This window comes from Falco rusticolus, chromosome 17, assembly GCF_015220075.1.
Source record: "Falco rusticolus isolate bFalRus1 chromosome 17, bFalRus1.pri, whole genome shotgun sequence".
Classification (NCBI taxonomy): domain Eukaryota; kingdom Metazoa; phylum Chordata; class Aves; order Falconiformes; family Falconidae; genus Falco; species Falco rusticolus.
Genome location: NC_051203.1, coordinates 2,821,729 through 2,847,677, shown reverse-complemented (window position 1 = coordinate 2,847,677; position 25,949 = coordinate 2,821,729). Strand labels below are relative to the sequence as shown.

Here is a 25,949-nt window from a genome sequence, read left to right as displayed (position 1 = left end):
CTAAGCGCCACAACAGCCCGTGCCCCCCGCGCCCGCCCGCCCCCATCCCCGGCCCCGCCGCGGAGCGGCACTGCGGCGCCCCCTGCTGCCCGCCCGCGGCACAACGCCCGGCCCGCTCGCCCCGGTGGCCCCCCAAGACCACCGGGCAACAGCCCCGGCCACTCGCCAGGCTCTCACGCTGCTGCGGGGCCTGACCTCTGGGGGCCGGCTAGCATTAACGCCCTTAATTATACAGCGGGGGAAGGGTAGCTTTGAGCCAGAACTCGATAGCCAAAGGGATTTTCATTTGTTGGTTGTTTCCTTTCAAAATGTGCAACTTCAGGAAGTTTAGGAAGATTTTTAACTGTCAGCAGCTGGGAAACACTCGGCTTTACACACACACGGGGCTGTGGCAGGGAATGTAAGCTGAGGAGGCCTTCCAACCTGCGCAGAGGAACTAATGCCCTTTCTCCAGGGACAAGTTACATCCCCTTTTGACACCGAGGAGTCGCACGTTTCCCAACAATCCCGCCCAGACCCCCCTACTTCTGAGCAAAGAGTTATTTTTGACTTCAAGTGCTAACATCTCTCACTCAAGCCCATGTAACTTGGGATAATCCCAACTGCCAAAACAGATACAAAGATGTTCTCAGTATAAACTAAAGCTGGCTAAAAATGACTGAAAGACTCAAAATGAATGAAGATGTTGGTGGCTCAGGCTGAGGCACCAGGCAAAATATCAAAAAGTGTTTTTTTTTAAATACAGAAATATGGTTCACAGCAGATGCATTAAATTACTGTATTAAAACCCAGGCCTGAACTTCTCAGATGAGGTTTTCAGAACTTCCATAGATTTTTACGTATGTAGATTTTATGGAGTTCACCGCGAAAGAATCCCAGCAAGGACCAACTGGAAAGAATCTCCTAAAGAAATGCAAGTCCCTTTGTTTCTCAGAGCTTTGTGTAATCCATAATTTGTTCCAGTGTTTAGAAAACATATCTGCGCTGACCAAGACAACATAGTAGTTCATTTAATGTTTTCTCTATTCTGTTTTCTATATTTAGTCTCGGAGCTGGCAGACCTGTACTGTCACCATTTGGTTATCAGGAGAACATCTGCAAGGGGCCAGGAGCGTCCTTTTCGTCTGCAGCAGGTGTATGAGGAAGAAAAGCCTGAAGAACCGCAAAAAGGGATCACTCACCTCCGTAATAGAGTCCTGTGGCAGTGCACATTCGCCACTGTCCCTGATACATTCCTGCTGTGCTGGGGCTGCACATCTGAACACTGACATCTGCAATCTCCTGGGGCTCCAGGGACCTGACCATCACCATGTTTACGTGGCCAAACTGGTCTCCCCCGACATACTTCAGACAAACCCCTGGGGGCCACGCCTCTGTCCCTGGGATTAAACAGAAGAAAGAATTACTGACAGTGCACCAGGAAAAGCTCTGTGTCTGTTTGTGTAAGACTGGATGAAACATGCTTATTAAAACAGTTGTGCAATTGTTGAACAGTCAAAGGAATACCAAGATATACATAACACAGCCAGCGATGGATGCTGAAGAAGAATAGTTTTCACACAAAGCTTAACTGGTCCATTTAGAGACCAGCAGGACAATTCATATTTCTGTTTGAATAATCCCTAGGTCTTCTTTACACAGGAAAATTCTCAAAATCACAGTGTAACAGCCACAAAAAAAAAGAAAATCAACATAACCAACACACATATATATTTTATCAATGCTAGACACAAAGATGAGGTCAGCCCTCGGTGGGTTCCCCCCCTCCTCATTTCTTCCTGCCTCCCTACATGCAGCTCCTGAGTCTTGTGACATCAAAATACACATTATTAATACAAAGCGCCGAGAACATTTTCTTTCAGGGATTCATTCTTTTTTAAGCCTGTTAGCAGTCTCAGGAGGAACTCACAGTTTGAACTATAATTGAAGAGCTAGTACTATTTTGTAGATGGATTTATTTCCCTTCTTTCACCAACCCTTCCCTCAGCCTTGTGCACAGGTGGAAAGGTTTGAGAACATATGATTTATTTGAGGAGATCAATGTTTAGACTGCAGATACTGGGACTGACAGCATGACCTGGCAATCTGTAGAGGTAGAGAAAACAGTGCATGCAAGCACAGCCATCTCCACCAAAGATAACAAATACGGGGGCAGACAAAAAGAAAAGTGCTTCTGAGACTAGTGAAAAATCAGTTTAGCAGCATTTTTTTTTGCTTCTTCCCCAGTAATGTGACATGACTAAGCCAATGACTTTGAGAATACCTAATGCTTCGTTGAGGTTGATGGAAACAGCAAAGGAAAGCCTGAACGAAGAGGCTTGGAACCACTCCATGTCTAGTTTAAGACGAGAAAGTGGATGCTGATCTGACCTTAGGTTACCCCAAAAAGCATCCTTTGCAAAAGCTCGCCTCCTAATTTAATTCCTGTGGATACTTCAGTGAAGACATGGCAAAGACTGGTTTTCTAGTCAAGTCCTTATTTGTGAAATTCACAATCTGGCAGGGATAGCATGACGTGAACAAGTAAAGTGAGATATTCAGAGTGGGGGATATATCACTACAGTTGGAAACAGTGCTGAGATAAGGAGGTCTCTGAAAGAGGAGCTGAGTGACTAGGTGACCTCAGACCATGGCGTGTGGGAGTTGAGTATGAAGTCTCATCTGAAAAGGTTGGCAGCCCAGCAACACGGTTTAGTTTAAATAATTTATGTGATTTTTATCGGTTTTAATGGCTTTAGGCTTGCAAGGTGCCTAGAACGCTGCAACTGATAAGCCCCATAAAATGAAATTATGATTATGTCATTCTATTTTGGTACACTCATCTCTCAGGAGATGATAAATTGTAGTAACTGTCCTACAGAGCCAGCAGCAGCTGGGGGTAGAGTGGGAAGAGGAAGCAAGTCTGTTAAATCCTGCTGCTCTTTCAGCAATGGTTCTACTATACAAACTGGTCTTTTGGCAGACAAGCCAAGCACTGTCCTGGAAGGTATCAGAACAGGGTATTAGTTTTTAATAACGTATATGAAAACCTAACTGAACCTAGCTTACTGCCTGCTTGCTTAAAACTGACAATCTCTCAGAGCTCTGCTTGTCATACTCGTCAGACACTAAACGCTTCGGTGACACATGCCTCAGGTATTTCGTGTTCTAGAACTGAAGTCATTTAATCAAGGGTTCCTGTAGAGCTGTTAAAAACCTTGGCTTTGCTTCAGTTATCTACCTAACAAGCAGATATTATCTGGAAACACTACAGTCCTTTGATATTGTACCTTAATTAAACCATAAAATGGTTTTAAAATGCCATGGTCTTCCCTAAACTGCACAGTCATAACACAGTATGTGAAGCTGCATTTAACTAAAACATGCCTCAACAGCATGGTTTTAACAAGATCTAGCCTCCAGCACCACTGTTAAGAGTACAGATGTACGTTTTGAGAAATCAGGCTTTAACCCACACAGAAGCCAAAACAAATGTTGGCCTTGCCAGGAACTCGTAAGTCGAGACTAACTTCCTTTCCTCGTTTTAGAAGGCCCATGGATTTCAGAAGGTCAAACATTCCAAGAATAATGAATTAGTGCTTGAACTAGGATGTTGAATTAAGGCTGTATTTGCATGCAGGAAAGGGTACATCAGAGGAATAAGAGAGGAAGGAGTCTGAAAGGAGAAAGGAGGAGGTGTGGTCATAACACACGCAAATTAAGATACCAACAGTAGAGAAACAAGACCTGTCAGACTTACTACATTTGTAAGACCTGTATGTGAGACTGTTATAAAAAAACTGCCAATTTTTCATGTTATTGGAGTTTAAGCAAGCTATACATGTCACCTTGCCACTGTGCTAAATCAAAAAAATTGAGACAGAAAAAGCAAATAATTAAGATCTTTCTCTAGAACACAGTCTTTATAAATTAGTGTTCTTACACCCCGCCCCTTCTCACCTCTCATGTCCTGGTGAAACACTCCTAGATTTTTTTAGTACAATTTTACTCTCTATTATAATTTGATATTCAGTACAAATCCGTACAGCACTCGAGTACTGCAGTTATTTACAAGCAGAAATACTAACACAACTGAACTTTACTCGTGATGATTCATGATATTATACCTTGTTGTTCTATCATTCTTCTTCACAAAAGTGCAAGCAGGTCAATTACATTCAGACACACAGCTTAAACATTCATGCAACATCCTGTCATTGCAACACCTGAAGACAAGGTATTCCACTCTGCATCCACAGATCTCATTTTTCTCTGACTACATCCCAACAAGATCAAGCACCGAGAATGTATTTTGCCTAGTCTCACTTCCTGGATCCCAGTCACTGTTTTGACTTATTTCATGCTGGAATGTGGTCTCTCCAGCCTTGCATCCTCTCGGAGCATGAAAAAGCAATTCTGTCAAAAGCATATTAAATAGGGTACCTGCCACATTACCCTTAAATCTCTACCTCTTCTCAGAGTTAGATCATCGCATCACCGCCTTCACAGAGACCACAATTCCATGGAAAGCCAAACGACCAAACAACAAGGATGGTCAGAGAAATGGCGTGATGAAGGGTAGTGGTAATATGCAGGCTGGTCACCAGCTAAAAAGCTTGGAGATTAAAAGCAATCTCTTCATTGACTTAAAAACATACTCCATTTGTTTGCATCAAGTGATCAGAACCATGACTAGCTAAGGAGTCTTCATCAATTTTCACATCTAGATACTTAAAAAAGCAAAAATAACCCCCCAAGTTGTACTTCAGTTTCTTTTATCTTTCCTAGAGTTTTTGTTGGTGTGGTGGCACGAGGAATAAGACCGGTGAATTGAGCCGCACATCTCGCCACAAAATGTTTGTGCCAACGTAAGAATGGGAATACGCACAGGTTGGCAGGCTAGCTCCTTCAGTTGACAGGGTGGCTCTATTCCAAGTTAAGTGCACTTGAACCTCCTGCCAGCATCTCTTCTACTAGATCTGCCATCCTCTCACGTAATACACGCTACATGGGTTTTGCTACAGTCTAAAAGCCTTACCTGTGTTTTGTATCCTCCATGTTTTTGTAAACTGGGTATCAGGAGGGATGGACTCTCCTTCACCTATGGTGACATCTTCAACAAAGGACATGGAGGGTACATTGATATTTGGACTCTCAAAATCATAGTAGGCTCCAATAGCGGCTTGTAGATTCCTAGAAAGCAAAAAAGCAGGTTATAGCCTAAAGTACAGGTGGGTCAGGTCTTTTTCACAGGTTTACATATGTCATCCTAAACAGTTAAGCGAAAATATTAGCCAGACTATATTAGCTCTGCTGCACATGTTTGTTTTTTTTAAAGCTTTTATCTCTACCACACACGGACTCGCCAAGATAACAGAGCTCAAAATATAGCATTTTACTTGCCAGGGACAATATTTTAGACTACTTTTCTACTCTGCATCATTTTCACTGGAAATCTTGGAGCTTACGAGTCTTTGAGAGCTCTACCCTATTAGCTCTTTATGAAATTTGCCAAAAAGTTCAAGAGACACCGAGGGAAGCGCCACACAGCAGCATGCAAACAACAGGGCAGTTTCTTTCTATCAGCCTAATTTCCTGAGCTAATTTCAGAAAGGGAACCTCTCCATTTTTTTTATTCTAGCACAAAAGGTCCAAAAGGAACATAAGATGAACAAAACACAAAGAACGTTCTTATGATAACTCTGAGGGCCAAAGGGCATCAGTAGCTATGGATAATAACTCAAGTCTGGCTGCTTTTGGAACATATGGTCATGTATGAGCCACGCATACTCTAAGACTATTTATTAATCACTAAAGTGCCTGCTCAGCTCCGGATAGTCACAGCTCAAAGGAACTTACAAACCATCTGAGTCAGAAGTTCTTACTGAATACAGACAAATGACAGTGGAAGTCTGTGATATATTAAGGACTTTCAGAAAGCCACAAATGCTATTGATTCCCGAGTTGTGGTGTAGTTGAAACTCATGTGATAATTAATTTGAAAAGAGGAACAGTCAAACAGGAAGAGGATTCATAAGTCTTAGCTGCCGTTCCACGATATACTATTAAGTTATTACGTAAGTGTTTGGCAAGTCATGTAATTCCTCTGTTTACACATCTGTGAGGTTGTGGCCCTAATTTACACATTGTGAGCAGGTGCCGTGAGAATGGAGATGAGTAAAATCTCACCAAATGCAATGGGCATAACAACTGCTTTTTATTCACGATTACAAAAATCTGTGTTGCTTTTTTGAGCAGGCTAGAAAAAAAACACCAACAAAAACCTTCAAGAACTGGGAATCACCACCTAAAACAAATGCAGAAGGCTAGTCAGAAGCAGCACTACCAAGTACAGCGATACACTGAGGGTTTGTATTGTGTGATGGAGTGTCATGTGTCTAAAGCAAAGCCAGAAAGCCAAGGTGAAAGCAAGAGAAACATTTGCAGTATGACCCTGAGAAAAAGCAAACACAGGGCTTTTTTGGACTGCTTGCCAGCTGGAAAGAGGCTCAAAACAGTGAGCAGAGAAACTGCCTCCTGTTCAATTCCTACAGTGTTCATGGGGGGAAAAAAATTAAAAAAAAAATCAGACATTCTGGATAAAATCAGGACTGCATGGGAGAAGCATCACTGCTTTCTCCTCACAGAAAACACAGGGGACCCAAAGCATAGTAGCTAATAGCACTGAAGCTTGGGTCAAAGGGGGTAATAGCAGCATTAGGCAGATCTGCGAGCCACCCGTGATGGGGGTGGGTGGGAGAGGACCTAAACAACAGATGTATCAGTTTGGTAATCCATTGCGAATGACAGAAGATAATCACACTGTGTTAACGGCAGGAGCTACTGACATCCCGCTAAGTCTCCCAGAGCACAGCCAAAGCATTAGGAGGCACTGGAGGAATGTTCTGCACAACATGGCCATGACAATCGATCGGCAAATTCAGCACGCTGAGCCTCACAGTGAGCCCTTTCGCCATCAACATGGAACGGACTTTGATACGGAGACAAAAGAGCCACCGTCTAAGATTTAGAACAATTCATTTCAGACCAGAAACCATTTTTCAGCTTGAGGTATTTTCTACTTAGGAGTGTCAGGGCTATATTTAATACAGCCAGCTCAGTCAAATGCTACAGCAAGGGTGCATGTCACATCAGCCAATAAATAGAGACAAATGCTCAGTTTTACGTCACCAACCGCCTGTTGCTTATACACTGCACAAGATTTACATAACTCACAACAGGGCTGTGCCAAGAGACTCCTGTTCGCTCAACCAGCTAACACTATGATCTAGAGTTTAGTTTTCACTAGGATTCCTCCCTGTATTAACAGCAATCCAAGGCAAAAGGTATTCTAAGAGTATAAAAGACTGCAACACAGCTCTTTCTTGTCCTAATCCACTACCATGTAAATACGTTTTCAGACATACCACAACATCTTGCAAGTTAGGATTCTGGAATCAGCAATAATGAGTTTATATTGACATTGAGAGGGAAAAGGAAAAGTTCCAAGAAGATTTCCACTGTAATTCTTTGTAAGGCAGTCTGCACTGTTTTTTTGTTTGCTTGGCTGCAAATCTGCTTCAAAAGGTAGTGGGCTATTTGTGCACATAGGCCCTCTGCCAACCCTCTTCCCCTCCCTGTGTCATATTTCATTGCTTGCTTTGCCATTGGGAAACAACTCCAGCCCTCTGCAGCATTTAGTTAAAAGCTAACTAAAGAACACATGCTGAAAAACAGATCTGCCACCCGTTTGTGATCAGATATTCACAAACCTACCTTCCCGCTCCCACTGTTTTGATTAACGCGCAGCAAGTTTTGTTGGGAATGAGCCCTTCAGTCTGTTTGGATACATCTCTTGCTTCCCCACTAGAGAATTAAGAAGAAACTTCCAGAAACTAAAGAGAAATTGAAAGTGGCAAGAGCCAAAGTCAGGATGACAAAGCAAATCTGACTTAAGTTCACGTTCTTTGACACAGACAACCCTAAGAGATAGCCACTGAGAGGCCGTATGGCACTGCTCTGCTGCAAGAGATACCCACAGTGCTCACATTTTAGTCATGCTCCCTGCTTACACAACCAGAAAAGCCAGCAACGTATCACTGCTAGCTTTGTTCCCAGTCTTTCCACGACACAGTGCTCCCCCTCCTTCCCTACTACCAACACCCCACCGCCACTCCGAATGCAGTGCACTGCTTGGGAAAAACGCATGCCACTTGCAAACTGTCTGCAACCTGATTATCTGCAGGTTCTTGTTCTTGAGACTGAAGTAGTATACCTCGCTGCTCTGCCTTTCTGCTATAGGCACAACATTAGTGGAGTTTACAAGCACACGCAAGCATTAACAAGAAAGATGGCTTCAAGGTCAAACACACTCAAGGCCCTGAAATTTGTCTTTTTCTTTTCTTTTTGTTAAATAGATATACTTGGTTTTTGAGGTCTTCCCCTTTGTGCCCCAGCTGTAATTGCATAGCACCGACTGCACATACTTCAGGGACAGGAACAAAAAGTTAGAGCTCTGAGAGGAAGGGGTTATCATCTAAAGGCTTCTGCTTACACATCCGAGCCTGCTTTCTTTTACTCCTGAGGTGTCACTTGCACCACACTACCCCTTTGCTCTCTGCCATATGAGATAAATTACTATTATAAACCAAACAACTTCGAAACGAAGATGAGCATGCCAGATCCAGCCAGTGTAATTTACATGACTGATCTCTCCTAATTACAGGAATGGCCACACATCTCTTTCTTAACATAGCCCTTCAGGTGTCAGGCCCTCCCTACCTTTCCTAAATTAAGCAATTTTTCCATTTTTAGAACAGTCCTGCTCTGCCATACTTACAGAGCAGGTCTGACAGGATTTAGGCTCTAACTCCTGAAAAAAAGCCTGCAATCAGAAGTCACCCCAGCGACCAGGTGAGCCTACTTAAAATCAACACAGTGCTCAATTTCAGTCCTAAGAGCAAGGCTCCGGAAAGAGGAGAGGGGGAAAGGCAGCAAATAAAGGTTATAGCTCCATATTATCAACCAAATCCATGCTAAATACTGGCATCCTACCCCTTCCTTTCCAAGGGCATCGCATGACTCCTCCGTGTCAAGTGCTTTCCCAACAAAATGCTACCCACAGAACCAGAGAAAGCGTTCCTTTTCAGATCAATTCCTTTGCTCTGCTGCTTTGTTTCAAGCCTCAGGAGCTAAATTACAATAGCGAAGTTAAAGCCTTCTCTGCTAATAGCTCTGGAGATGTCCCTTAATAACTCTTAAGTGTTTGCAAAGAGGTGGTTTATCTTGAGCCATTCTTTCCCTTCCCAGTTTTTTTTTCCAGACAGCCTTTTGTTATGTTAAACCAATATATTTAGACAGTAATTACTCTCAATTAACTAGGTCACCACACAGTATTCCAAAATAAAAGAAAATCTTCCAAATCAATTCACAAACTGGAGGCCTCCTTGTAAAACCTAACTGTTGTGCAAACAAAGAGCAATATACAGGTAATTGGAAATTTGTGTTTGATTAATTGAATCAGATTTTTTTTTTTTTTAGGAGAATGAAGAAACCGAAGTGCAGGGTCACTTCACTGTGGCCTTACGCAAAGCAGAGCATATGCACAATACCTAATCCTTCTGTTACCAATAAAGTGTATGATTCTTTCCATGTATAGAAGGTAAGCATCTTGGAAAGAAATCTGTATAAACAGGTCGCCCTAACATATGAGACGACGAACACTAGAGTCCTGGCAAACAGATATTCTCAAAACAGGCAGAAAGCGAATTAGAGGAATCTTCTACCATTCAGGAGCTGTAACCTTCCCACACACCTCTCCCACCAACTATCATGCATGGCTGACACAGGGAATCATATTCTGGCTTTTTTTCACAATCCAGCAGCTTAAAGATTTCTACTAAAAAAAAAAATCCCTTATGATGTGCACGCTGTCTAATGTATGTGGTGAAACATACACTGCAAGTAACATTTACAGCAGAAAACAAGTATTTTAAAATTAAATTTTTAACTCTAGGAATAGTTACAGGAATCTAGGTTTTCATTTATTGTCAAATTATTTGATGAAAGATAAAGAAAAAAAATTTCATTTTTAAAAAAGATTTTTTGGGGTAAAAATTCAAATCAAATCACAGCTTAGGCTCAAATTGCAGCATCCAAGTGTTGCTCTTACCAGCTCCTGCCCATTCCTACGGCCACCCCACCTATCACCAGTTAACGGGAGAAAGTTCCCAGTGCTGATTCTCCTGATTTGCTGGAAAAAGCAAAGGCTAGACTTCTCAGTGCAATACCATTAGCCTTCGATTTAGGATTTCACACAGGATGTAGCCCTTGGATCATACACAGACAGTAGCAGAGGACATTTATTAGGTCAAGTAGAAAGCACTTTGACAAATGGACTCTGTCACTTCGTTGTGCAGAGCAGCTGTAATAAAGCAAATGCCCAGTTACATTTCTCTCCTGTGGAGGGATGGAAAAGCCAGGCAAGTGCCCAAGCTGTAACATATACACATTGTATATCCTCAGCACTCGCATATGGCGCAATGTTTTGTCGTGAGAAAAGCAACTTGGGTGTTATTCTCCTGGAAACATGCAATGCAAAAACTAAGCAGCAATATGAAAGTACAATAAAATCTCAAGAACATGATGTTACATCGAACACCATGTACTCTTTCTGTAACTGAACCCTCCACCTTTACAGAGCTTTCTCTCGTTCTCCAAATGCAGTATGTAACCAGGCACCATGATAGCCCATGAGGTATCTATTGTTAAAACCAGAAAGAAATGTGCAAAAGAAATAGTGTGGCAGATGGATAATTTCTCACTCCTAAATAATGGAACATCTCTACGTGATACAGGTGGGAGAGACTAAAAATGTATATGGAGGACATCCAAATGAGGCAATGCTAAATCCACTCTCTTTAGTCTCTTGGTCTCTAGCATCTTATTTGGATTTTATTTGCCCCAGCTTTTGGGGAACCGGATGATAGCACTACAGGCTGGGACAACATGAACAGTCATCCTGGTCGCTCCCGAACTAGGAGGCACCTCACTCAAAGCCTTGGAGAGAGCTGAAGGGGTGTGGGGGGGAGAGATGTACTCATTACACCACAGGGAAGCACTTTTACCTGGAGTTTTCAATTCAAACATTTTCAATAGAGGTGACACGTGGCAATTAAGTGGAAAGTCTCAAGATGTTTTGAAGGACTGGAATTTTAATCACTGAATAGCTTTCAATAGACAGTTTCAGAAAGCAAAATTTGTGTATGGGTTGTCTTCATTCCTGACCTCTCCTACACTAAACCATGAGGTTGGGAAACTACCTTAGAAGACGTTAGATGAGGGAAGTTGAAAGTTTTAAGATTAACCTACACAGCTGAAAAGGGAGGGGAAGAAGAGCTGGTTAATTTGAAGCTTATGTATTTTCTCACATGAAGCCACAGAAAAGCATTTCATTGTTTTAGCTGAAAATAGCCAGTTCCAAACACAGGTGGGATGTTCCAGGAAGACAGAAACCTGCGGTGACTAGAAGCCCCTGCAGAGAGCACAGTATTGCAGCACAAGAAAAGAAACCAAAAGGCTGCAGGAGAGGCACACCGCTTCCAGTGCACCCCAAACCACCAAAGGAAATCACTCTCCTTTAGCAGGCTGTTATATACACCCCCCCCCCCAGTGTACACATTTTATATATAACATTAACCATTGCGGTGGTGCCTGCCCCTTGGCTGAGCACTGCACCTTGCCAAACAGCAGCAATCGGTCTCAATGACAGAATCAATACTATGATGCTGCTATAAGCGTGAGCCCACACAGCCATCCCCAGCAGCTGAGCCCTCCTAAAGCAGGTGGTCAGAAGCTTTAAGTGTGGGGTAAAATATTTTGAGAATGTCACAGCAGGAGCTGCTCTCTACTTGCTACCATTGAAAACAGGCAGCAGCTCTTCACAGTGGAAAGTAATCAAGAGCGGCCAGTAGGCAAAAGATTCTCTAACTACTAATTCCTCAGTATAAACGATGTCACCAATCTATAATTGTCTGCATTAAAGTAAAGGGGGATTAAGCTACAGAAACTGTCTGAGAACAAGTTCAGGCATGTAAGGCAGTCCAGCTGGACTAAAATTATATGGTACCCAATTCCTTCTGCTGCAGTTGTCTGCTTACATTTCCATTTCACATGCACCCAATTTGTAAATGTTTTGTAACTTGGAGCACAGCACAATTATAGTATGTTCCATAGTTAAAAATACAATATGTTTAAAGCCTAGATTTCATTCAAAATAATCAGGTCAAAGATCTGAGTTATTCTGGACAAGAGCTGTGTGTTTGGGTTTGTTTTTTTAACTCACTAGATAAAAGCTATCCAAGGAAATATTTTTAAATGATTTAATTCTATAATTTTGTTAGTTTTTAATAGCATCAGGGGACAGTTGCGGACACTAGAGATGCAACAGTCTACAGTAGTTCACACGTACCAAGATGACAACTGCTATGCTTTATGTTTGCCACAAGAGTTTAAAAACTATTTTCTGCTCCACAGCCATAGGGTACGGCCGACCCTACGTACGCCCTGCTCAGCAGCAGCCACAGCTCACGGGTTGCAACCCTGTTCTCTGACATTCTGACAACAGTACATCAAGAACTACTAGACCTGTTTTTATGGCATTTTTCCCTCTGTAAGGACACCAGTTTGATTGTTTCAGAGTAAGAATGCCATGAAGTTTAAATCCTCATCTTCACCCTCCCTACTAAACTTTATCAAAATGCAAACAATGTTTTAAACCAAGCGCTTCACTCTTCTCACCAGATTCCGTTCCATTGATCCGCACCTACAAATATTAATCTGACTAGAACCACGGGAAGACCTAGATTACTTAAAATCTTCCTATGTACTGAGACACATAAAGAACACAAGACTGTTTTGTTTTTATCACCTGATATAGAAAGAAGCAAAGTAATAGACTTCACACCCACTCCTGTCACTTCCCTAATAGATGCTCAGATGAGTGTTGAGCTAATCCAGAGAAGTTTCCAGGAAAGGAGGAGGACTGACTTGAAAGATCAGGTTTCAGGTTTCCTGCCTCCTCCATGACACGAGGGTTCCCCCCACTGCCCTCTCAAAAGGAAAGGAGCATCGAAACTAAGCTCGAGATTTATACAGAGCTGTGGGGGAGTCTTATACAGAGCTGTGGGGGAGTCTTCCTCAGATTTACCTGCACATGGATCAGCAAAAGCGATGTCGCGGGAGTCCCACGGACTGAGACAAAGATCAGGCCAAACACGGACAGCCCTGAACTCTTCTAAGGTAAAGCACACACCCCCCCCACAACTCTCCATTCGCAACAGCATAATCACCTCTGTGGCAAGTCCAACACCACCAATATGAACATGAAAGAAGGGTTTATATTCCTTAGTTCAGGGAAAGAGAAAATCCTGCCTTCTGTTGTTTTATCCTACCTTCCCTTTGACTTCTCACATGTGGAGAAAAAAAAAAAAAAAAAAAAGAGGAAAACTCAGTAAATGTAGCAAGACAGAACATCTATTGAAAATCAGACAAGAGTTCTCTGCCCGCAGTTGATTACTTTACTGGACATCAACAAAAATGTTGCCTTCAAACTGCTGAGGAAATTCAAATTTGTTCACGCTTCAGTCAGGATTTCCAAATAAAAACTAGATAAGAAATCTTGATATAAGACCACACAAGAACAGTCTCTTTCCCCCACAACAAACGTACAAATGCAAATCTAACACTGTATTAGGTCTATAATCAGAAGTATTTCATCAAGAATAGTAGAGATGCATATTTGCATCTGAACAATGATATAAAGCCAATGTTTTCATTTAAGAGATCAACTAAATTCTTGGGGGGTTGCTGGTGTTTAAGTAAAGGTTGGAACAAAAATGCAGGTATTCCACTGGCAGCAGTGAGTTCTAGCAAGCCCCTGTACCAGGCCAAGCATGTAGAGCCATACTATCATCAGTAAAATTGGCTTTTGATATAACCACACCATCAAAGGTTTCATGGTGCAGCTACAGCCCCACATTCCACCTCGACATTCATATCCTCACAGGTAAAGCCTAAAAACTTACCAATTGCACTGTTGGGTTTTGTTTTTTGGGTTTGGTTGTTTGGTTTTTTTTCTTGCACTGTTCTGACTTCGCATGTCCCTATATTTGCCTTCTATATATGCTTTTCCCACAGATCTTTGAAAAATAATGTACAACTATTTGAAGACTGGAAGAATACCATACCATAGGATGACTAGTACCAGCAACACTTTAAATACAGTAAGTGCAGGAAAGCCAAGGATGTTGAGATGATGAGCCTGCCCACACACCGGTACCATCCTTCAGCCAACATGTGGTAACCTCCCTGTGTCTGAGCCGAGGAGGAGTATTGGAAACCCAAATTCTTCCTGACACGCACTTGGAGAGCTGCTTTTGAAAAGCAGGTCAAAAATCTGTTAACAGAAGATATCTGCATGGGGTTTTTTGGTTGTTGTTTGTTTAATGGCAGTTCTGCAAACACCTGCAAGGTTAAAAATCAGGACCACGAGTACTAGCATCACCCACTGTGGGAAATGCATCATCATGTGTGAGTGAATCCGGTTGATTTGAATCTGTTATGTTAAATGCCCTATGTCCTGATGTCTCACCTAAGTACGCTTCAAGTATTTCTCTGAACAGTACCTATACTCCAGCACTAATACCAAGTGTAAATAGACATGCTTTCCTCCACAGATCCGAGTTTTACTTAAAGTAGCATCCTATCATCTTTGCTAGAAAGCAAAAATTAAACACTTGCACAGAGTAAAAGCAATTAAAAGCAACTATTAGCTAAAACATGTCTTTAGGCTCCCAATCAAGTACATCCACTTCTGGGCAATACAGGTGGTTCATTTGATATAAAGAATTTAAATAGCCCACCCACAGGGATAAACATGCATTTATAAGGCAATTTTCATTTTGTTAAAAGCCAATATCCTGTCTGTTCTCCAAGACCAATAAAACAATTGCACAAAAATGTTGGAAACGTTTTCCTTTCTATGCTCAAAAATTTCAGATTTCTGATGTTAAAATCTAACGCCACTGGCTAAGCACTACCTCACCTTGGCTTCCCTCACTCATACATACAGAAGTGCCCTACATTTTACACAATACAGAAAGAGGTTTTACAGCAAATTCCTATAGTACTTTCAGAGATAAACATAAATATTTTAATGCAAAATGTCATCTTTAGACTACTAGTTAAACCATGACACAGCTAAAGATTCTTCGAAGCACATGAAAAAAAATGAGGACCTCCAGAAAAGATCTGCCTACCTCAAATTAGTGGTTTTTAAGACCTTTTTCCACCAGAAAGCTAGATCAAAAAAGGCTAGGGTTCACAACAATAAAAATTTCTTTCCTACACACAATGGAAACCATCATTATCTGACACATTTCAATTAAATATCACACCTACTAGACTTATAAAAATTCAGCTTTCTAAACAACAGCTAAAAGGATAATTTAGAGAAATATTACGTGTAAATTGCGGGAATATACATGAAGTCTTCCAAACTAAGAATCCCTTCACAGCCAACTCTGTTGAAATATGGATTTTTAAATCCAGCACCACTAGCTACTTCAAATCAAACAAATTCACTTTCTCACAGAACTAAAGGAGCTCCAAGCCTTACTCTGCAGCCTCTCACCTTCAAAAGCTGGTATACTCTCCAGTTAAAAAAAAAAAAAAAAAAAGTCCTCTTCCTTGCCACAATACAATTTCCATGCCAGCAACAGAGGAATCCGATGACTTTTATGAAATAAGCCTTAACTGGGTGTCAACAAAAACTAAAATGCACATTCTGTACTGTTTCCTCTGCTCTTAACGTTCACACTACTCCGTACTGCTGCAAACCAATAAAGGCTAGGCTGACACAAACTTTTGTTTTGCAAGTGTTTTTGGGAAGTCCAATCTGTCCTGGTACCATCTATGCAGAGACCAACCGTTCTAACGTTCAGAAGAACATGAACAGGTATTTTGGTGCAAACTCATTCAGTATCAACTAAACAATCCCTATTTTTAAAACACTAGCACAAAGAGGTTTTCAAAAGGAGTTTCTCGTGTAGGTAGACTGAGTCTAGACAAGTTCAGACACGTTCCTGGCCGCATTATCACATCACACTGAGGAGCTGCAGACAACACATGGAACTTAACTTCACCACAAAAATCGCTCCCAACAGCCTCCAACCTGCAGTGCTGGATGTGCTTCAGTGTGCAGGCAGCTTCTGCCTGGCATAACATCTGGAGGGGGGAAGGGAGCAGGCAGAGTTAAGCATGCCATTTAATGGAGGGTGGATTTCTATCCTAGATGCAATGGCAGCAAAATGCCCTCCCAACTACACTGCCTGGGTTTTCCTTCCGAGGGAGGAACGTTTCGGTGCAAAAACATCTTTTGGAGAAGTTCAGTTTTGGTTTTAGGCCAAAAGCAAAAGCTCAGCCTCTCACTAATGCCTCACAACTACTAATGAAATATAAATAAATAAATAAAGAGGGACAATGTGTGAAGCCATTAAAGAATTTACCGCCAGGCCTCTCAGAAAGGGCTAAGCCAGATCTTTGTAGAAGAAAGCCAAGATGTTAGAACAGCCCACAAACAGAACTCAATGGTAATTTAAAAAAAGGGGCAGAACTCTAGGAAAGTGTTTAATAAGTAACAGGGAAGAAGACAACTCGAAGTGTGTAACCTGTATTTCTTGAAGATCAAGGAACAGCTTCAGAAACTTAGGGTGCATATGTTCTACCTGAAGCATTTTTGCAATATTGGTAATAAAACCAGCTGGCAGTTTCTTAGTACTGCCCCAAGTCTGACAGAACTTTGAAAGCACATTGAGCAATTCCAGGTGAACTGGAGAAGTGGACACACTTTTAAAGGCAGCTTACAAGCACCTATAGTGCTTCAAAATCGACCACTGATTATTTTCCCCAAACGGGCTGAATAAGCCACTATTAAAAATATCCTTTCAACACACACTACAACTTGGATTATTTACTACACAATATGTGAAAGGCATACAACTGAGAAGAAGTAACTTCAGACCTGAAGACTACATAATTGTTGCCAAAGAGCAGCTTGGCACACTTGTGAAAAAAGTTCTAGTGAAAATGATTTGTGCCTTTGTTAATTAACCCGTACGTGGACATCGCTATAAAGAACCCAGTCTACCAAGTAAATGCACTTCTCTCACTCCTGCTGTGAATCCCCTCACCGTTTCCCGCACATGAACATTAATCCTCATGCAGAGAAAGAGCAAAGGGATCATCACTGCAGAAAAAGTGCCATGCTTTGAACAAAAGGGAAAGTGACTCGACAGTCTCAGAGACAAATTATTTGCAGGACAGACTGGTGATAGAAGATTCTGACCCTAACTCTAGGCAAGAAAAACCAAACCTAGGAGGCCACTACCTAACATCACCTGGGACAGTGTGGATTTCACCGGGTCCCTCGACATGACAGAGGAAAGGTCCTTCCAGGAAAGGAAATTGGGGCTCGATTGCACCTTTTTACAACAGCTGAGAGCAGGGTTAGTAATATTCAGGCCACTAACCCAAAGGTCATACTAAGAAGAGGTGTGAGCTGGAGAACGGGACAGAAACACAAACCAGCAGAACTGCAAACCCTACAAAACCAGGCACAACAAATGATACCACAGGTCAGGAAAGCAGCACCCTGGCAAGAACACACGAGAAAAACGAGCAGCACCTGTCAGCATAGCTAACCCAGCTCCCTGCTGCTGAAAGGTTAAACACGCACAGGCTTTAAGCCCACTCTAAGAGTAATTGCACCACAGCCTGCACTAATTTTCATATACTTTTGCATACATGACACCAACTTAACAGATTCCCTTTTTACACGCCCCCCCATCCATCAAGGCTTATCAACCGATACTTCCAAAAAATTCTGAAAACTTATGTTTTCAGAACCAAACTGGCTACTGAAGTTACATTAAAGCTATTTTAATCACTTAAGATTTTCTTCAACTGTAATTAAAAATTATTTTTTTTTAAAAAAGCCATCGTTTATAAGATTGTATTTGAGATACTGTTACTTAAAAAAGAAATTAAATACTCCCAAAAAAAAAGCGAGCTTCTTTGACACAAATCAGGAATACTATGGTTATACATAGCATCTTCATAAGTAACTTTCAGGTTCAGCTCTGCTAAGCTTTCTGTTGTCCCAAGGATCATCACAGAAAAATCCCCAACAGTATTACACTGCAGTGTTGGTAGCTTTATTCATATTATCAACACACGAATAAACTGGGAAAACATCTTCCGCTGTGAATGACTTCTTCAAAGCAAACTCCTGAACTCCTCGAGAGAGACCTTCTTTCACATTGTATCAGCTTTCAAAACACATGGTATTATTTACTATTCCCTTACTCCCTCTGCAGATGCAGATTTGCCAATATAATTCAATATAGAGCTGTAGGAGGAAGGAAAGATGAAAGGAAGAAGGTGACAAAGTTGTCTTGTTACTGTTTATTAGTTCAACAATTCCGTGAAAGTTTTTTTCCCAACTGTTGATATGAAGACCTACACTTGGATTTCAAGTTTCAATCTAGAGGTTTCTGGATTTGGTGTTACACCACTAAGAAAAAAATAGTACAACTTAGCTAAGTAGCGTCTGTTAACAGATCTGAAACAGAAAAAACCTTTCCTGCATCTGCCACCGTGAAGAGATGCAAACCTTACAAGAGGGTTGTGTTTTGGTTAGCACCTTACATTACGGCAAAGCTATTAAGAGAGGATTTAAAAGATGCAAAGTGGTAATAAGGAGTCAAAGCCCACAGTTCAGATGGCAGCAATTTCACAACATTTTTCCCACAGTAACTCAATTCACTACACCACTAACACTCCAGGGTTTTACTTTTCACCATTATATTTCCTATTTCCCACGTTTTTCTCGAGCTACAGCTTCCCTGACCACCTGTACCTGCCTTTTTTTTTTTTCTAGGGCAGCAACAGAGAGCTTTTAAAAAGACAAAACATACGCGGAAAGCCAGAGCATTTAGAGAGACCCCTAGCCTGCCAGCAGACGCTAAGTTTTTGCCAAACACGCAGGTAACTTTCACATGGAAACCAAGGCAGGTTGAAGCCTTCCCTACAGCCTTTCTACCACAATTTTCCCTCCTTCCGAAGGCTGCTCCAGGGGCCAGGGCACCGTCAGCCATCCCTGAATCCAGCTCTACCTCCCGCTCGGCAGAGAAAGAGCCCTTTAAGCGCTGCTGGGTCCGCCAGATCACATGCCCCTCTGCCTATCAATTAGTCACTCTTTAACAGCTTCGCAGCCCTTTGACCGACGAGCTCCTCGACCTGGCAAAATCGCTACCCCGAGCCAGGCCGGGAAACCACCCCGCGCCCCCCCTCAGCCCCGTCCCGCCGCTCCCCTCCTCCGCGCTGCCACGATCGCTGCCGCCTCGCCGACCCCGGGGAAGGGGAGGGGAAAGGGGGACCCCGCCACAAACACAGCCCCCCCCCCCCCCCGAGCGCGGCTCCCCCCCACCCTCCCCGGGCGGCGGGACGGGCCTGCAGCCCCCTGAGGCGGGTCGGGCAGGGGGGGAAGGCGGCCGGGCCGGTGCGCGGCCCCTCAGCGGGGCGGGCGGCCGTGGCTCCCCTCACGCGCCCAGCGGGGCGGGCGGCCTCCCGCTCTCTCCCCTCCGCCGCCCCAGGGAGGGCGGGCGGCCTCCCGCCGCTGCCCTCCGCCGCCTCCCCGCGGCCCCCCCGGCCCCCCGCACCAGTTGGTCATGTCGAGGAAGAAGGCGCAGCCGGCGGGGCTGAGCTGGAAGCCGAGGAGCCGCTGGAACTCGCCGATCAGCACGTCCTTGTCGGTGGTGCCCAGGCAGCTGAACTTCTGCATCAGCTCCGCGTCCAGATCCACGTCCATGCCCTCCATGGCGCCCAGCGGCCCCCGCCGCCCCGGGGCCGCCCCGCTGCCGCCGCCGCCGCCTCAGCGCCGCATGGGGGTGAGGGGGGAGCGCGGGCACGGCGGGGGGGGAGGGGAGGGGGCGCGGGCGACGCCAGCCGCTGCCGGCACTGCGCAAGCGCCGCCCCGCCTGGCGCGAGGGGCACGCCGCCTCTGACGCCACGGCGCCGGGCGCGGTGGCGTCACCCCACGCGCGGCACGTGGGGCGGAGCGCCGGCCGCTCGCCCCGCCCCCTGGCGGAAGGAGAGCCGCAAGGGCGAAAGGGCGGGGCCGCCCATGCAAACGAAATATTTACATAAAGGAGGCGGGGCGTTCTCGCGTGACGCGGGGACTCCGCGCGCGCGGCGGACGGAAATTTGCATAACCCGCAGCCGCGCGCTTCCTTATATGGGCGGCGAGCGCACCTGTTTACGTATGCAAATAAGCGGCACGGGGGCTGTGACGTCACGGCACTATGCAAAGGAGGCGGCGCGGGGGCAGCTGGGCTGGGGCAGCTGCCGCGGGCGGGTTTTTCCCCCCAAAATGACGTTTTTCCCGCAGTTCTCAACCCCGCGGCTCCGTCACTGGCAGCGCCGGGGGCTGCCCTTGAGGGGAACGCAGAGCCGCCGACTCTCGCCCTGCAGCACCGGGGGCAGCGCCAGGATGCTTGCTGTACGTTAATTTTTTAACGTAAATAAACTCTCGCTGGTGTTAACCCCGTGGCGTGACGTGCAGGCTTCACCTTCCCCGAGCGGTCCCGGGCCAGGCGGCCGGCTGAGGTGCCTGGCGGACCAACGGGCAGGATAGGCCTCAGCCGGGGGGGGGGCCGCGATAGAATCGTCCGGCTGTGACGTCGCTTTGTAGGCGGAGAAGCTGTGGCGTGACCGGGGACGTGCCCGAGGGGCGCGGCGGAGGCCCCGCCTGCCGGGCGGGAAAAGCGAAGCCCGCCCGCCACCTCGTTTGTCCCCCGCGGGCCGCCGTCCGGCGCTGCGCCCGCCCTACGGAAGCCGCAGGCGGTCAAGTGGCGGAAGGGGGACGCTACGCGAGGGCGTCACTTCCTGGCGGCGCCGGTGGCGGGGAGCATCATGCCCAAGTGAGAGCGGCTGCGGCGCTGAGGGGGTGGCGGCGGGGGCAGCGCCTGGGCCCAGGGGGTGGGCAGCCGAGGCGGGGGGCGGCCCGCTGACCCGGGTAGGGCTGGGTGACCCCTGTGGCGGCCCCTGTCTCTTCAGGCCTGGGGGCTGGGGGAAGGGGAGCGGGGCAGGCCGAGCCCGGAGTTGGCCGCTTCGTGCGGCGCCTCCTGCTCCCGCCGCCCCGGGCACAGCCGCTGTGAGGGGCTGCGTTCTGACACTGGGCAAGGCGATGCCTTAATAACAAAGAATTTTCCCTTTTCAGGTTTTATTGCGATTACTGTGACACATATCTCACCCATGACTCAGTAAGTACCGAATCTTCTGCGTTAAGTTCTCTGTTGTATCAAGGACATTAAAATAAAAATAGGCTAAAGCCAGGTTACTTGGCGTGTACTTAACTTGTCTTCTCCTACTTCTTGGCAAAAGAGAATGAGGATATCGAGTGGCACTAGCAGTCAGGGCAGCTGACACGGCTGTGAGTGTTGTGGTGAGTTAGTAGGAGACAGCTGGCCCCATGTTAGGGCAACCGCTTCTATGTAAACTGGAGTTTCAACGCTTACAGTTTATATGTGAACTTTTTGCATATCACCCATCCTCTGGCTGGGCACAGAAACCAGCCTGTTTTGTATTCCTAATTGCACGTGTTTAATATTATACAATAGTTCCCAGTAAACTTTGCTTTTATGTGATATTATCTAACCTTTGGGGTTATGTGATCTTTCTCAGCCCTCCGTGAGGAAAACCCATTGCAGCGGCCGAAAACACAAAGAGAATGTGAAAGACTACTATCAAAAATGGATGGAGGAACAAGCTCAGAGCCTGATTGATAAAACAAGTAAGGCTAATCCTTCTGTGACCCTGGGTTGCTTTCCTGTTACTTCCTCTGTCTTTTCTCTAGCTGCTTGTTTTCCATCCTTCCTCACTTTCCTGTTGAGTCTTTGCTCTGTAAATCGTGAGCAAAAACTTTACTTTGAATCTTGAACTCATCAGAGTGTGAGCTTCCACCTAAGAGACTGAGGGCTCTACCCAAGGGGAGCTTCTCGCGAGCAGGTGTTGCTTTACTGCAGTTGAGAGGCTTGTAGATACCACCACCGTTAGCACTGCTAATAATGTCGTACAAGGTCATGTACCCCGTTCTTGCTTTGTGGTAGTAGCACATTTATGTAAAGGGTATGAATAAGAAATCCAAAAGATAGGAAAATGTACTTTAAAATGTACAGATTTTTTTTTTTACACTGCTGTAGTTGCTTGCCCTCAGTTCCTTAGGGATATTGAGGATTTTTTTTTTACTCTCTTACTATAAAAGCTTGAATGAAGTGTGAAGTGTTTCCTCTGTTTATGGGATTTTTGTTTATGTTTATAATGTATATAATACATATATTTTATATATGTGTGCATATATTATATATGTACACATTTATGGTTTTTTTTTCCCTCTTGCTTGCCCTCTGAATAATGGTTCTTTTCTCTGTGAAAAGAAATACAAATGCCAGATTAACTTTATGGCAAGTTTCTGTAGATTATAGAGTATCTGAAGTTGGCAGGGACCTATAAGGATCATCAAGTCCAACTCCCTGCTCATTGCAGGGCTACTTAAAATTAAACCCTATGACTATAAACGTGTCATCCAGATGCTCCTTGAACTGTGGCCGGCTTGGTGCTGTGACCACTTCCTCAGGGAGCCTGTTCCAGGGAACGCCCGCCCTCCCTGTGAAGAGGTTTTTCCTGACACCCAATCTGGATTTCCCCTGACGCAGCTTCTTCCCATTTCCTTGTGTCTGTTTTTCTCATAATGCTTCCAGATTTCCCATCTTTTGCCTCTTCTCTTCCCTTTCACATAAGATGTGTTTCATGCTTTTTGTCACCTACCTAAGTCATTGCCTTGTTACCGTTTTCAGGACAGCATGTCTTTACATAACGATCACAGTTGAAAGTTGCAGCTGCAAATCACGTGATGTATTTTCTCTACCATCCGCCTTCCTGTTAGGTGTGTGAAATTCATCATGGACCTCTCTAGTCTCAGCTGGAGTAATTACTATAATAATTTTCTTCAAGAATATCAGGTGCTTCCGCCATGACAAGCAGCATAAACCAGGGATTTGTTCCAGAGTTAGAACAACTGAGCACGCAGCATGACGTGAAGTATGCTCTGACCGCGTGGCATGAGAAGGAAGATTGGCGCAGGAGCTTCCTCAGCCTAGTAACTGGTTTTTCTCCTGGGATTCTTTCTTTCCTTTTTTTTTTTCTTTTCCCCCCCAATGTAGCGGCTGCATTTCAGCAAGGGAAAATCCCACCTACACCGTTCTCGGCACCACCTCCGGCAGGAGCCATGATACCACCCCCTCCCAGCATCCGTAAGTCTGAACTGGATGATTTTTGACTGGGATGGCAGCCTTCTTGAGCTGTGTTGCATGTTTCCTGGACTTGTAAAAAAAAAAAAAAGTCCTTTTAGATTGAGATCAAGCTTGGACTTTTTGAGCTTGTGAATACCAAAATTTAAAGAAGATGCTTTGTAAGAGTGTTTTGGCAGAGATCTTAATTGTGTGTGTCTCCTCATTACTTGGTAGCTGCCACGTAGATAGCTTCATTAAAACTTCCAGCATGGTGTTTCAGTTGTTTTGGTTTTTTTTAATAGAATAGGATTGATAATTGTCTTTCGCTCTCCAGCTGGCAAACAGCCGAGATCTCTTTCTGCTTAGAGTCCTGCTGTTGAAAATGGTCGTCACCTGCATTAGGTGTGCAAAGCTGGGATTAACAGCTAGCATATTCTTCATCCACTTTACTTTCTGGCATCTGAAGTCAGAGTTGAAACTGAAAATGATGGCAGGCAGTCGTACAACTATCTAAGACACTATAATTCCTAAAATGTCCTGTAAAGTTTAATAATTACTTCGCACTGCATGTTGTTGATGAATATGAAAGCAGCCAAATGCGTAACCGATCCGTGTTTGTGTTCAGCTGGCCCCCCACGGCCTGGCATGATGCCAGCCCCTCATATGGGTGGACCGCCAATGATGCCAATGATGGGCCCACCCCCACCGGGAATGATGCCGGTTGGACCTGGTAAGTCTGGAAATAGGTAAATCTCTGTAACTGTGGTAGTGGTACTGCATCGTCTGCTTGGTGGGATGTTTGGGCTTCTATTTTCTGTCTCGCGGAGCAATAGAGAGTTGTCAGAAGAGCTCAGCAGAAAATGTGGAGTAGCTGCAGTGCTCGGCTGCTAGCTGTAGTGATGCACTCCAGTTTACAGGCGGCGTCACTTCAGATGTCGTATTAGATCCAGCGTGGATTGACAGCCCCCAGTGTCAAGCTGTGGAAGTATTTCAGTTTGCATATGCTATGTCTGCACGTTTGCTGATCCATTATCCTCTGCGTGGTGAGACATGAACCAGTCTTACCACTGCTCGTTAAAGTTTCTTTACTACTTGTTGCGAGTTATGAGTCCCCCTCTCCAACTGAAATTATCACTGTGCTAAATTGTAGCTTTTTGACCTCTAGTCTTAGCAGTACGATCTATAGAGGTTTATGTTGGTATTAGTAGCGCCTTTGTTTTTGCACAAGGGGTACATTTCAGTTCTAAATGAACGTTATTGTTTAAAATGTTTCAAGATAATGTGTTGCAGAGAAACGCTGTGCCTTAAGTTTTTTTCAGAACTGTAAAGGCAAACCAAAATGTCTTTGATACATTCCACTTCTGAGTTTACTGGCATCCAAAGAATACTCAGAGGATGTCTTATTGAAGCAGTTACTGGAACAAATCTAAAGGAACACAGACATGTGCACTAGAAGGAGTAAAGTGTCTTTGCAATTATTGTCTTGCTGGTAGAAATTGTTCTTTTAAGTGTTTTTCTTAAAGGCACAAACCGTGCATAATCTGCGATATTAAGCAGCATAGCGGCTGACTGAAAATAAACGGCAAAGTTGGATGGAAGCCATTATTTCAGTGCTTTTTAGTAGAGCATCTGCTTTTCTTTGGTAATGCTGTTACCCAGCTGTAGGAAGTACACCAGTCTTTTTTTTTTTTCTCTCTTTTTTTTTTTTTTTTTCTTGAGCACACTGAGGGTTTTGCAGCACTTCTTTCCAAATGACCTTTCCAATTCAGTAATTAAGCTAGTGTCTCTTCTGAGTGGTTGAAAATAATTTGTCATTGAATATTGTGAAAAGTGGGCATATAACCCAGGCATTTGGTTGCTCCGCTACTCATTGCTAATATCCTGCAGGGAAATGCAATCCATCTCAGTCAGATTCCTGATCAAAGCCTACAAACTTGTAAAACAAAAGTTCCCTGGAGGGTGGGGGAGAGAACCTACACGCGATTTTGGTGTGACTTGCCGGTTGCTGCTCCAGAAAGCTCTTCTCCAATGTCCTCTTTCCCCTTGTAGCTCCGGGGATGAGGCCACCGATGGGAGGACACATGCCAATGATGCCAGGGCCCCCGATGATGAGACCACCCTCCAGACCCATGATGGTGCCAACCAGGCCGGGAATGACCCGTCCAGACAGATAAAGGTGGAAATGGAGCTACCTGTTCTTTTTCATATTACAATCTTCCGTATGATGAATACCCTAGCCCTATGTCCCTAGGATTTTTTATTAAAGCAGTGTGTCGAGGAAATCTGCTGTTAACTTCAGATTGCAAATGGTTTGACCTTAGATGCACACTGGACTGATGCTTTTGTACGTGGTCTGGGTTTTTTTGGTGTGTTTTTTGTTGGTGTCGTGTCCCCCCCCCCCCTTGAATCATAAAACAGAACAATAAAACATTGATGCTGGTTTACATACGGAGAATCTGAGCTTTACTCTGTGTGTGGTTTTTCTACGCAGCAGGCAGAGATGTCAGGTTTTTTTGTTCCCTCTCTACCTGTCTTGCACAGAATTTTCCAGGTTTTTCTTCT

The 25,949-nt window shown here is 44.4% G+C and overlaps 2 protein-coding genes across 8 annotated transcripts in view; one reads left to right on the top strand and one right to left on the bottom strand.

Moving 5' to 3' along the window:
• Positions 1-19,995, bottom strand: part of ILRUN (inflammation and lipid regulator with UBA-like and NBR1-like domains) — a 33,187-nt gene extending 13,192 nt beyond the window's left edge. For 6 of the 7 annotated variants that reach the window (XM_037410664.1, XM_037410668.1, XM_037410665.1 and 3 more), the window contains exons 1-3: positions 19,758-19,995; positions 5,018-5,172; positions 1,182-1,379 (exon numbers count right to left, since the gene is read on the bottom strand). In XM_037410664.1, coding sequence (XP_037266561.1) covers positions 1,182-1,379; positions 5,018-5,172; positions 19,758-19,915 — 511 coding nt within the window. In that variant the 5' untranslated portion in view covers positions 19,916-19,995. Of the gene's footprint in view, positions 1-1,181; positions 1,380-5,017; positions 5,173-7,755; positions 7,884-19,757 lie in introns of those variants that run through there. The other variant, XM_037410670.1, reaches the window with a different exon arrangement.
• An 882-nt stretch (positions 19,996-20,877) lies between these two features.
• On the top strand, positions 20,878-25,847 carry SNRPC (small nuclear ribonucleoprotein polypeptide C). Its single transcript, XM_037410671.1, has 6 exons — positions 20,878-21,017; positions 21,317-21,359; positions 21,781-21,889; positions 23,319-23,408; positions 24,013-24,117; positions 25,437-25,847. The coding sequence occupies exons 1-6, from the start codon at positions 21,010-21,012 to the stop codon at positions 25,559-25,561; spliced, it is 480 nt and encodes a 159-aa protein (XP_037266568.1). The 5' UTR covers positions 20,878-21,009; the 3' UTR covers positions 25,562-25,847.
• Positions 25,848-25,949: the final 102 nt, after the last annotated feature.